The sequence below is a fragment of the Xenopus tropicalis genome, chromosome 5, assembly GCF_000004195.4.
Source record: "Xenopus tropicalis strain Nigerian chromosome 5, UCB_Xtro_10.0, whole genome shotgun sequence".
NCBI classification, from domain to species: Eukaryota; Metazoa; Chordata; class Amphibia; order Anura; family Pipidae; genus Xenopus; species Xenopus tropicalis.
Genome location: NC_030681.2, coordinates 29853512 through 29866442, shown reverse-complemented (window position 1 = coordinate 29866442; position 12931 = coordinate 29853512). Strand labels below are relative to the sequence as shown.

General features: G+C 38.6%; 1 protein-coding gene across 7 annotated transcripts; it reads right to left on the bottom strand.

Moving 5' to 3' along the window:
* Positions 1–3801: 3801 nt before the first annotated feature.
* snrpb2 (small nuclear ribonucleoprotein polypeptide B) lies at positions 3802–12831 on the bottom strand. Of its 7 annotated transcripts, none has more exons than XM_012962934.3 (7): positions 12772–12790; positions 10829–10911; positions 9903–10075; positions 9082–9222; positions 7197–7241; positions 5726–5814; positions 3802–4288 (listed from the first exon to the last, which is right to left on the bottom strand). In XM_012962934.3, exons 2-7 carry the CDS (start codon positions 10890–10892, stop codon positions 4129–4131), a joined length of 672 nt encoding a protein of 223 aa, XP_012818388.1. In that variant the 5' UTR covers positions 10893–10911; positions 12772–12790; the 3' UTR covers positions 3802–4128.
* Positions 12832–12931: the final 100 nt, after the last annotated feature.

Sequence of the window (12931 nt, the reverse complement as noted above, 5' to 3'; positions counted from 1 at the left end):
ACAAAGAACAGGGAGCCAGATATATAATAGATAGATAAATAGAAGTACTGGCTACAAGGCCGGAACTAGGGGTAGGCAGAAGGGGCACGTGCCTAGGGCACAACTATGGGGGGGTGCCGGGCAGGTACCTCTCCTACCTACCCCTAGTCTGCGCTCCCTTCCCATTGCCCCCGCTGCTTGTCATTGTGCATCATTGCAATGACCCCCCGTGTGTGCAGACGCATGCGGATGGGGGAGAAGGGCCGGCTTGGCCTGCCCCTGGCTGGCTACAGCAATTCCTGTATAATACATTACATGTGACTCTTTATCTCAGGTGGGCCCTCCCGTAGTGTTGGAGGAAGGGTGATGCAGAACTGCAAATCTCAGGCGGAATCAATAAAATGCACTAATGGTTCTTAAAAACAAACAATAACTTCTTTACTGGCAGGGGTGTATTTTAAACTCTTGGGGAATAGGCACAGATGATACAGTAATGTTTTTTAGCAAATACTCACTAGCAAATAGAACCTCCAGAAGTGTTTTCCCATGAGGGGCTAGTAACCAGTCTGTGTTTGGTCGACAAGTGAAACCCAGTCAGGAACACATTTACCCCTAAGCATGTACACTTGCATCTCTATTCTAAGGGGAAGTACACTAGGCTCTATAATCCTTCTACTTTCCTCGTAAGAGCAAGTTATAAAATTGATATTCTCACAACGAATTTTTTCCGCTGGCCTACCTTTTCTAACTTTCTTCCATCTTCCTGTTCTGGTGGACTCCAAGAAGAGAGTAAGCTCTTTCAGCTTCGCCCTTTTATACAAAGCAACCATGACCCCTTCTGGACAGTTGTGGAACTGCTAGGAACATACATTTACACAGAATCATGAAACGGTTTCCCCTGCCAATAGCAAACTAGGCCCTAATCTACAGAAGCACCAATAAAATTACTTGTTAGCCCCTGTTTAAGAAGAGCACCTGGCACTGGTGTTCCTTCAAAGGGGTGGCCCCCATCAAAAAATACATTTAAGAGGGGGGCCTGGTACACAGCAACAGGATTTCAAACCGACCAACCACTCTCTCCACTGCCTGCAGCATAAAAGCAACCAAAGGGTAAGTTTATAGTGGCTGAGGGAAGGGGAGTGACCATGCAGCAGACCCCACAATCCAGCTAGCTGCACTGTAAGACGGTAGAAATGGCCAATGAAACGCCAAACTTGCCAGTAAGTTCACTGCAAAAATGGCCAATGAGCACTCCATTATCCCCAGACATGCCAGTAAGATCACTGCAGAAATGGCCAATGAGCACGCCATTAACCCCAGACATGCCAGTAAGATCATTGCAGAAATGGCCAATGAGCACACCATTAACCCCAGACATGCCAGTAAGATCATTGCAGAAATGGCCAATGAGCACTCCATTAACCCCAGACATGCCAGAGAAAGCAGTGCAATTTGTGTCCTTTAACTATAGACCGCAGCCCTAATAATTGTTGTTACTTTTATTACATTTCGATTTTATGCTTTGTTTTTATTTTTTTGTGCAATACAAATCTTTACTATTACCTAATGAGATTATCTGTAATGTCTGAAAGTAAAACCCTTTTTTCACTACACTTTACTTTACACTGTACATGCCAACATCACACATAAGTTGAACTGTTGCCCTTTAATTCTGCATTCCATGCACATTTTTGCACATACAATAAAATCCTCGCACAACCAACTTCCGAAAGTGATTTAAAAAAAAAATAGTTTAAATAAGAAAGCAAGGAAGCATTGAATCGGAAAGGGAAAATGCAGTTGCTATCTAAAATCAGAAACATGGCAGCGTGATGTTGATTCGCACAGGAAGAGGGAGCGCTAATGCTGACATGTGTCAGAATGTGAGGAAACGCTGGCAGCCGTCAGACTACACATTTTAAAAGCAGTGTTGTAGAACATTTTAATAAGGTATTCGACAAAATAGGCTTCTAAATGGAGAGGCGAGACATAACCCCCCCCCATGCCTGCTAGCCATAAGATAATGCATAAAATTATGGAGAATAGAAAAATATCCATCAAACACTGTCACTTTGTCCCAGAGGGCAGGTTACGTCTCTAATGTTTTTATTTGCAGCACGTTCCAAAGATTCTAGGTGGCGTCGGTCGTGAAAAAAGAAGAAAAACATTCTGATGCCTAGAATATTTTTAATGAGAAATCGGTAATGAGAGTTATAAACAAAAATTAATGTATGCAAATAGAAAGCAATGTTGCTAATTGTTTAATTACTGCTGCTTTCCATTCAGCCCCCCCCCCCCCCAAGTCTGCTGAATGTCAGCCACTATTACTAGACTTATGGACATATTTTCAATTTGGCCACCTGAGAGCCCATGCCTAAAATGGCAGCTTCAGATAGGCAGCCTACATAGAAAGATCTCCTAAAGCAACCTGAATTCAATGGCTGGGGTGGGGGGGTACACATTAATTAGGAAGGGGGTAAGACGAGTGTTGGCGTCTAGGCAGCGGGGAGCATAGATACAGCGCTGCCTGACTCATTAGCCCTAAATAAAACCTATGCACATTTAAACAATGAATAGTCTGTCAAAACACAGATTAAAAGGGGTGGGGAGAGTGGGGTTCCACTCCAGGCATTATACAAGTTACAATTATCTTTCCTGTGATCTGGAAATGTTAGTTCCTGTCAAACTAATGTTCAGGGCTGAATATTCAGATATGGAGGTAGAAACAATAGGAATTCTACCCCTATCTGACGATTCAGCCCTAAAGGCTTGCCTTTACTCAGGTGCCTTTGACTGCACCCAATCAGGAACTTTTGTCCCACCCGAACAACAAGACAAGCGATATCCAAGGATTTTGTTAAATTGGTCGTTTCATCAATCCACCATACACGCACAGAGTAACGTAAAAAATCGAAGAATGTAGTACCAGATCATTAGCACCCTTCATACTTGGGGTTAGCCGACATCTGTGTTACCAACTCAGAAGGGAATGAACAAATTTTTTTGTATATAGTAGGGGCACAGGAAAAGGGATAAGGACTGAGGGGATGGATAATCAGCAACATATAAGAACATCTGAGGCATTTGGTAAATGGAGTCCTGGTTGGGCATGTAGAGTTGGATGGTTATTTTTGTAAAAGTAGATATGCAGTGCTGTGTCCACCTTTTTCCTCTAGGTGTCATTCTGATTCCTTAAAGGAGAAAGAAGGAGGCCAAATGTTTACATACCTCCCAGTGATTTTAGTTATTCCATAGAAGAAAATGGTGGTGTGGAGGTGATGGACAGTGATTGTGTCCTGCACACTAAACAGCACAGCGGACACACAAATATACATAAGTGTGCAAGAATGCTCAGGGGAACCTATCATTTTATTTCTCCTCCATTTTTATAGGAAGTACAATATTAGAGGTTTCTCCAGTTAGAAGCATTCATGTATAGGATGCTCTGTTTCCCTCCACTGACCTGGGTATTGGAGGGATGGATGAGCATCTTTCCTTTGCCAATATCATTTCTGGGTTAGTATATAATGAAACAGGTATGTGTGGTGAACAATAATGCAGCACAGTAATGGTTGGGACATAAGCTGACCAGCATCGGCCAAAGGTGGCACGTCAAACTGGCCAATCAGATTTTGTCCCTTGGGCCATCAACTGAATTAAACAGATCAGCGAATCCATGCCAGGAGAGCACAGACACATAGTTATGGTCTGGCAGGATTTTACAGCTTTCCTGACCGATATCACTGAACACAGAGACCATTAAATTGCCAACTTGGCCAGAAGACACACAAACTATTTGCTTTCAGATAACAAGCATGCAGATATAAAAAAAAATGCAACTTTGCTTTTATTGCGAGGGAAGAATTAAATGCACTGCTAATTCAGTGTACAGTACTTAACAGATTATAATACAACAGAACCAACTCTGTATCTCTGTATTACCCAAAACCCTTTGCTTTTTTAGGGCTGAAATGCAATGCAAAATTTGCTTAGTAGACAAAAAAATAACATTTATTCATACAAAATAGGGTGTTCAGGAATAAAACAGCCTTTTCTTCTTCACCAATAAAAAGGACTTCTTAAAGTAGTTCATAGGGGGCAGTGGGGCAGAACAAAAACATATAAGTCCATCAGTGTCGCGCTTCTGCTCTATTTATTAGCGTAGGTAATTTTCATAGCATGAGATGGTGTGATCTTAAATCCCTGAAGTGCATCTCGAGCAGCTCCTGCCTCCGTTTCATTCTCAAACTCCACAAACGCAATATCGTGCCTCCCGGGGACCAAACGCACTTCTTTGAAGCCAGGGAATCTGGAAAGGAGGTGAGAATACGAAGACAATGAAGCCCAATCATGTATTATGAACATTATGCATAGAAAGGTTATTAAACATTTTTTTTCAAATGCTTCTGCAAAATACACTAATTTTGAACATCCTTTTCAAAGCCTGCTCCTGGAAGCTGCCATGACAGAGATGGACTCTGTTCCGCAGTGGAAATAATGCAAGTGCTTAGCTCCGCTGAATTGGGATAAAGGTAGTAGTTTGCAAACTGTGGGATAGCCCACTGCTAAACTAAAAATGCCAAAATATAGAATACAGACTACATTAAAGCCTCCAAATCAATTAAAGTGAGGTTTGGGGCTGAAAGGAGTATCTAAAAAAAACAAAAAAAAACAAATACCAAATATTTAACATGCCGGGTGGTGTTTGGTTAGCGCCCCACTGCTCACAGGAAACCATCTGTACCCCTCAAAGGTTGGTGTAAGATGAAAGTCAAGGACGCACATCTGAATGGACTAAAGCAGTTTATCTGGGAAAAGTTTGCCTTCTAACCCCTTCCCTTTATACTCAAACCACATAGGATGATGGCACATTGGCAGATTTGTTGCAGGGGACAAATTAGAGGGCAACAAAGTTACCCACACATTAACAGGAAGCCTGCAAGGACTGTGACTTAACACTTGGTGCTTAAATGAGAAGGAAAGGTAAAAACTAAGTAAGCTTTATCAGAAAGGTCTATGTAAATACAGCCATAAGCACTCACAGAAATGCTGCACTGAGTTCTCTGTCAAAAGGTTTGTTGTGTCTATTTTCCTATGCCAGACACACAGCTTTCTGTTCTCTGCTCTCTCCTGCTCCCCCCTCCCTAAAGAATGCTAAGAACTCACTCCCCAGATGTGGATCTGAGCCAATGCTTACTAACTGAGCATGTTCATTTGGTCTCGGTCTCGGTGGCTTCTGATCATCTGAACAGGTGAAATATGGGGAGACTTAAGGGCACTATTGAGAGAACTGAAGGTATGCCTGCAGCTTGAGATTAACTCTTTATTACACATCAAAGGTTAGTTATTGGCCTGTTGTTCCTGTCTGTAATCTTATGGGCTTACTTATCAATTTTCAAATTTTACCGTTTCGCTCTACTTTAAATAAACTCAAACAAATATTTGCTTATTATTATTACTCATCTTAATAATATTGTGGGAAAAAAACTTGAATACCTTGAAAAATGTGACTCAAAAAACATGAAAATCTCAAACTGAAAAAATGCCAACTCCCATGATTCGTAAAAAAAATTCTAATTCGAGCATTGATAAATCACCCCCTTAATGTATTATAAGGAAAAAAATGTACAGCATTGTGTACCCAAATTCCAATATCTCTGTTAGTGAAGTATCAAGATTTCTTGTTGTGCTTTTTAGAAAAGTTAGAAAGGTAAATATTGGTGTATATAGGTAAATATTGACTTACTGGTTAAATAACATAGAAAGCATCATCTCATTGGTCTCCTCAGGCAAATTATTAAGAAAGAGGATGTAATTTGGCGGGTTGTCCGGCACCTAAATTAAAAGAAAGATAGTGTACAGTTACCTATATGTAACAAACTCTGGGATTTTTAGGGTTTACCAAATTGTTGCAGTCAAATTTACCCCAAGCTTTTAGAGGAGATCCAACAGCAGATATAAGAAACCCATGGTTTATTGGGTTTGATACAAACCCAATATTTAAACAGCATCAAATCCTTCATTCCTCTTCTCCTATACTCCTAGCTTGTGATTAAGTCTTCTCCCATACACTAAATTCCTAGTACCATTACTAGTCTTTCCCACAATACAGTCCACTCAATGTACATCAGCCCCTTCCTTCATGTTGCCCACTGCTTCACCTGGCAAACACAGCCAAAAGCTGACGGAATGAAGCTGAGCACAGTATATCAGCAAACTCTTATGGCAGAGCAGGTAGGAGACAAAAAAAACTATTTTACAAATGGCAAGACCCAAAACATGTAATGTTTATAACCAACTGCAAATAAGAGATGTTTGTAGCTAACATTCTAATATATTAAACCTTTTGTCTAAGCATTTCCCCAGACAAGTCTATCCCCTCTTAACATTTTAAAGGAGAACTAAAAACTAAAGAAGTAGGCTGGAAATGTTGTACATTATGTTTTGGGGTTCTGTGCCCCCAAAGATGCCCCAGTAGCCCCCCATCTTCTTTTCTGCTGATTCCCTGCACATGCTCTGTGCTGCTGTCACTTACTGAGCTTAGGGACCCACTCACAATATACTGTATATATAGAATATAAAGCTGATTAGTAAATAATACAGATTATTAGTACATGGCACCTCTGAAACCAGTGCAATTTGTATCAGAATATAATAATTAGCCCTATAACATTAGCTTATATGACAAACCTAATTTTCTGCTTGATCATTTGTCACAACCCCTAAGCTTAGCTTCTCAGCAGCTGCTTCGAGTACACTGAACATGTGAGTCGCAGACAGTCCTGCATTGCTGCTATTGAGATGCTGAAACTTCAGGCTGGTGCAGAAAGTACAGTCTATAATATTGCATGTATAGTCAAGATTCATTTTTAGGGTTTAGTTCTCCTTTAACTAAAAATACATATAAGGTATAAAGCTATGGCCCACATAAATGATCACTTAAATGTGGGCAGAAGCATGGCTCTTGCTGGGGTAACAGACTAAAATTAAAGTTAGTTTCTACCCCACCCCTCTTAATTGAAAAATGCTGTGGGATCATACATTCAGATGATATACGGATACGTTAAAAACATTTCCCAGTGTAACACTAATGCAGCAAGTCAAATCCTATAATTTCCAATATCAGTTACCCTGTTCATTAAGCTCACGCAAAATTAAACAAAAAATGATTTTAGCAAAAATGATATAACATTTACAAAGATTTCAAATCCATTCACCTGCTGATTCTGTGATGCTCCTGGTGCATTATTTGCATTTGATGCCTGAAATTAAAATGAAAATACAACATTTACAATTACTACAAAATAATGTAAAAAAAAACAAAAAAACACTAAATCGCCAATCCTAGCAGAGGTACCATTAAATAACCTCAGTCTCTGTTACAAGTATTAAGTTGCAAATAATGAAGCAAAGCTTATACAGAAAGAAAGAAATAGAGGGGAATCTTTATTTGTAGCTGTAACTTATAAACTTTTGCAAATAGATTTCCTTGTTTTCTGTGGGACACGTAGCCCAGTGCACTTTCACAGAACTGCTACTGATCTGTGTGTGTTAAATACATAATACAAAAATCTAAGTCAGAGGAAATTAGTGTAAGGCAAGTAGTGGTTATCCATAAGCAAATAATTATGGGAAACATCTGTATGTGCATTCATAACAGTTTAAAACACTGAACTGAAAAGGAGGAGTAACAGTAGCAAAGTAAAAATGAAATGGAGGAATAACATTTAGGGTACATAAACAAAATGATAAAGGGAAAGATGAAAAGACAAAGCAGAATATACATTTTTAATTATTGTATTCCCGTTGTAACAGAAGTGCACACTGCTTTCATTGAAAAATTAGGGAAGCACCAAACCCAGAACTGGGCAACATATTTGTACAAATTTTTACTAAGCAAATATGAATAATAAACAATCCACGTATTGTGGATTTATTGTTTTCCTAGTAAAATATATATTATATATATATATATATATATATATATATATATATATATATATATATATATATATCATGAAATAATCCATGGCCGGCACACCCTTAAAATTCAAAAAAATTTTTTTATTGAAAACTCATTGTTTAAAAACCATCAGGACTGATTTTATATATATATATATATATATATATATATATATATATATATATATATATATATATATATATATATATATATATATATATAAAAAAAAAGAGGATTCTTAAAAGGCAAGTAAAGTAAGAGTGGTTTTAAAGTCTTTCTAAAATAAATTGTTTATAGAGCAAGTATAAACTATTTTTAAGTCTTTCATTTAAAAAAAAAAAAAAAAAACACAGTTTGGCTAAAGGAAGAGATACCTCAATGGGAAAACTTTGCTCTATAAAAGATTTCAGTTCTGCAGGATTATACACTGTGCCATCTAACTGTGCTGCAGTTCTGTAGTTAAGGTCATCAAATAATCTGACTTAGTCTGACTTAAGGTGGCCATACACGAGGCGATTTCGCTCGTTGTGCGATGAACGATTATATCGACAAACGATCGTATGGCGATCGAGTTCCCATACGATATGCCATCCACGAGCAACGATAATTCGGGAAAGATTTTGTCGCATCATTATCGTAAAATACCTACGATCGTACATCTACGTACGATCGATGTCGTTGCTGGCAATCGTGACATGCGCAGAGAACAATCGTTGAAAGACAAATGTCTGACACTCACACCAACTGGCAGATTTTATCGTTAAACGACCAAAATTTTTAAACCTGGCCGATCGATTTTGGGGACGATAATGTCGGCTCGTTTAGTGGGCCGACGATCGTTCGTACACCACCAACTATACGATAACTTAACGATAGCATCGGATCGTTCGGGAATCGGTCGTTTGTAAGTAAAAAATCGGTCCGTGTATGGCCACCTTAAGACACCTTATATGTGCGCTGCTTACAGAGAGGGCTCACTGAGCCTGCATTTACAGCACAATGCAGCCCTTGGCAGCCTACTCAGTCAACAGAAATAAGCCCAGATAAAAGGAAAGGGGCGTTCTTGTACCTAAAAATTTCTAGATATTTTGCTGACCTTTCCTTAAATAGTCCAGAGAAAGCATTACTTTGTATCTTACCAGAGCAGGCTTTTTATTTGCAGCATTAGCTGCCTGTTCTTGTGCTTTGGCTTTCTTCTTCTCTTTTTTCTTCTCTTTATCAGCAAATGTACCTTTCATCTTTAGTATCACATCAGAGTCGCTCTTTGCATACTGGATGCGCTAGAAACAAGAATAAAAGCATTATTAGAGCAAACAGCCTGGAAACGTAATCTCTGAGAATCACTTTCCGCCAAGGATCATTGGCAAAAGTGTCATTGCTTATTACAGTGCAAAACCTGTAGGTATCGCTCCTGGTGGAAACTTAAAATTGCTATTACATTAAATTAGCGTTGAGATCACTTCTAGCTAAAGCAGATATAAACATGTCACTAAAATGCTTAAGGGCTAAATTCTAATTTAATTCACTTCTGCAGTTCTTTAATAATCAAACAGCAGAGTCTAACAGTAAATATTTGGAATCAATTTAAATTAAGGTGTTTCTACCAACAACCACTCCACACAATTCCAAGGGACTCTAGACTTTGGCTGGCCTATGGCAACAGGCAATAAAACCTTTAATTGTGTACCCCAAGAAAAGAACCAGAAGGTTGGAATTTGAGCCATATATCTGTTATTTTGTCTCAATTAGTTATTCTGAGCAGGTTTACTGTGCAAGGGCTGGCAGAGTGGAGCAATTTCTATTATCCAAACCTTCATTTGTCCCTAGTTAAACTACAGTTTTATGCTTAATTATAAAAAAAAATATATATACATCTTTCAGTAAGTTTAGAACAGTTATATAAAGTTTTCTATACAGAGTGAGGTAAATCATAAAAATTCCTGGATGAGGAATAACTTACCATTGGTTTATTATAAAAAGGGAAACCCTGCAACTGCCGCAGAGCATTTGTAGCAGAACTCAGCTCTTTGAAGATTACAAACGCTTGTCCTCTCATTTTCATGGTCTTTAATGCCACAATGTCTACAACATGGCCAAACTGGGAGAATAGCGCATACAATGATCGCTTTAGTTCTGAAAAGAAAAAAAAAAAAAAAAACTTCACAGTATAAGTATAAAAACATGTATGGTTAAATCTCTTGCACGGATTTTGATAAGGTGAAAATAGAATATCAGTATTAGTTATTACATTTATTACTAAAACCAGTGCCATGGGATATTCTGCACAAGAAGCTTTTCTGTGCATATTAGTGATTATACAAATGACTGGGTGCGGCCGTGATTGCACATGTTGCCGACACTCTCTCCTTTCGTATTGCTTGCTGATTGCAGTGGTGCACATTTTAACTGAAGCACCTAGGCAGGCACCATCCTCAATAAAAAAAAAACATCTAAAATGATAAGAAATCGTTACTGATGGCCTTTTTACCTACTTGCTGCCATCAAATGCTAAGCACTGGTGAGCACTAGATCAATAAACAGCAATAATATCTAGGGCAAGAAGCATAATAAATAGCAGAAGAATAGTAGTATATGAAATGGAAAAAGTAGACTTCTGAGCAGATTTTTTTTTAAGTTAGTTTTACACTTTTAAAGCTTGAAGGATATTTAAGTTTGTTTGTTTTTCTTCATTTCTCTGCAGTTTTTACTATTTAGGGGAATACAAAGGATATAGGAGAGTAAAAAATGCCTTCACAGATAACAGCATAAGGAGTTGCAATACCAATGCTGCTGTCTAGATGTAAAGTGTACTCTGCCAGGAAAGACTGTATAGAGTGTAGACTGAGAGTGTATAATATTCAACATTTAAACGCTCCTCACACTTACCCGGTTTTTTTACTTTATCACAGAGGTTGTTGATGTAGACAGTGTGATTTGGCCGAATATCCATGGCTTGTATATTCTAAATACTGAAAGAGATGTTAAAAAAAAAAAAAAGGACCTTAGATATAGAAAAAAAGTACAGTATTACTCAAGGTTCTTTTCTCCTTGGAGATGGACTACTGTGCCACACACACATTTTTACCAGTGAGCCACATCCAAATGTAAAAAGAGCTGGGGAACAACACAAGCATGAAAAAAAAAAAAAAATTCCTTCTGGTGCCAAAAAAAGGCTGTTATTACCTCTTTGGTATTCCTTACGTGGACTGGCAGCCTAAAGGGACTCTGTTGGGCAGTACATCTGGTTTTTATGCAACCAAAACTCCAAGCCAGGAATTCAAAAATAAGCACCTGCTTTGGGGCCATTGGGAGCAACATGTTGCTTATGAGCCACTCATTGGGAATCACTTCCCTAGAGTAAAGCAATAATTTTCAAAAGCCAGGCACACTGTAATATTACCAAAACTAACCCGCCATGATATTGCACATTAGACAAGCCTGCGAACCACATCTGTCAGACCCACTTTCAGATCAGAATATTATTATTGTATATAACATGTGCCATGAAATTCCAACTGAATTCAACCTACATAAATCTATACATAAAACCAAATACATGCTTGTACAGGTATGAGATCTGTTATCTGGAAACCCATTATCCAGTTTATTAAAATAATTCACTATTTGAAAATATACTAAATTGTTCTCTGTTGTAATAAAACAGTACCTTGTACTTGTTCCCAACTAAATTATTTTTTTAGTAGACTTAAGGCATGGAGATCCAAATTATATAAAGACCCCTTATCTGGAAAAGCCCAGGGGTCCCATGCCTGTAATAGTATAATGCATGCTTTTAAATTGAATTTCTTTTTATAGCCTACAATTTCAGCAACACAGATAAGACTATAAGGCATAGCCCGGCATATTTTTCAATAAATATGAAATATACAGACTACTACAAAATAACATCCCATTATTAAAAACATGTAACTGCTGGATTTAGTAGTACAGGTATGGGACCTGTTATCCAGAATGCTCGGGACCTGGGGTTTTCTGGATAAGGGATATTTCCGTAATTTGGATCTCCATCACTTAACTCTGTTAAAAGTCATTTTAATATTGAATAAACCCAATAAGATTTTTTGCCTCCAATAAGGATTAATTATATCTTAGTTGGGATCAAGTACAGGTACTGTTTTATTATTACAGAGAAAAGGGAATCATTTAACCATTAAATAAACCCAATAGGGCTGTTCTGCCCCAATAAGGGGTAATTATATCTTAGTTGGGATCAAGTACAAGGTACTGTTTTATTATTACAGAGAAAAAGGAAATCATTTTATAAAATTAAAATGATTTGCTTATAATGGGGTCTAAGTGAGATGGCCTTTCCGTAATTCAGAACTTTCTGGATAATGGATCCCATACCTGTAGTATTATGATTTAGTCACTGCACTTTTCTCCCATACCCAACAATATACAGGCAAACTAGCCTGCCCCTGTGTATATTAGTGTGTGTATAATACACAATTATAAGCTTTAGTGCAGCTCTTTCCCAGCCATACACTGGCGACCCCCAGTCGCACACAGATCAGGGACAGCTCTATTGATTGGTTGCAATGTATGGAAACTGATTGCAGTTACAAATCAATCAATACCATTAATTACCACACGAAGTTGCCCCTTAACCGAGTTACAGCTACATATAAACCCGCACTACAGGCGCGTTTTATTCCAATAGCAACAGAACGGGCAGGAGTTGGACGTGGCTGCTGGGGAAGTTGTTGCTCATTACCCGCTGCCAGCTTCTCACCAAGCGAAGGAGCGGAACGTATAGAACTATTACCAAAAGAAACCCTCGTACAATGACAAACAAGCCCGGCAATCACCCATACAAGCTCCTTCCTTACCGCTCACACACGCTTCCGTGCGCCTTACGGCTCCAAGCTGGCGTCGCACGTTGATTTCCAGCAAACGCGCATTAGAACAGGAAAGAGACGTACGTCACGGCTCCGAGGTCACTTCGGCCATCTTTCGTAAGGGCAAAAC

Excerpts from the sequence above, each read along its gene's own strand:
- snrpb2 (XM_012962934.3), bottom strand. The coding sequence starts at position 10,892 with ATGGATATTCGGCCAAATCACACTGTCTACATCAACAACCTCTGTGAT. Across the intron at positions 9,223-9,902 it reads CTTTTTATAATAAACCAATG|CGCATCCAGTATGCAAAGAG; the intron begins GTAAGTTATTCC and ends TCTTGTTTCTAG. Across the intron at positions 5,815-7,196 it reads GAGCATCACAGAATCAGCAG|GTGCCGGACAACCCGCCAAA; the intron begins GTGAATGGATTT and ends CTTTTAATTTAG.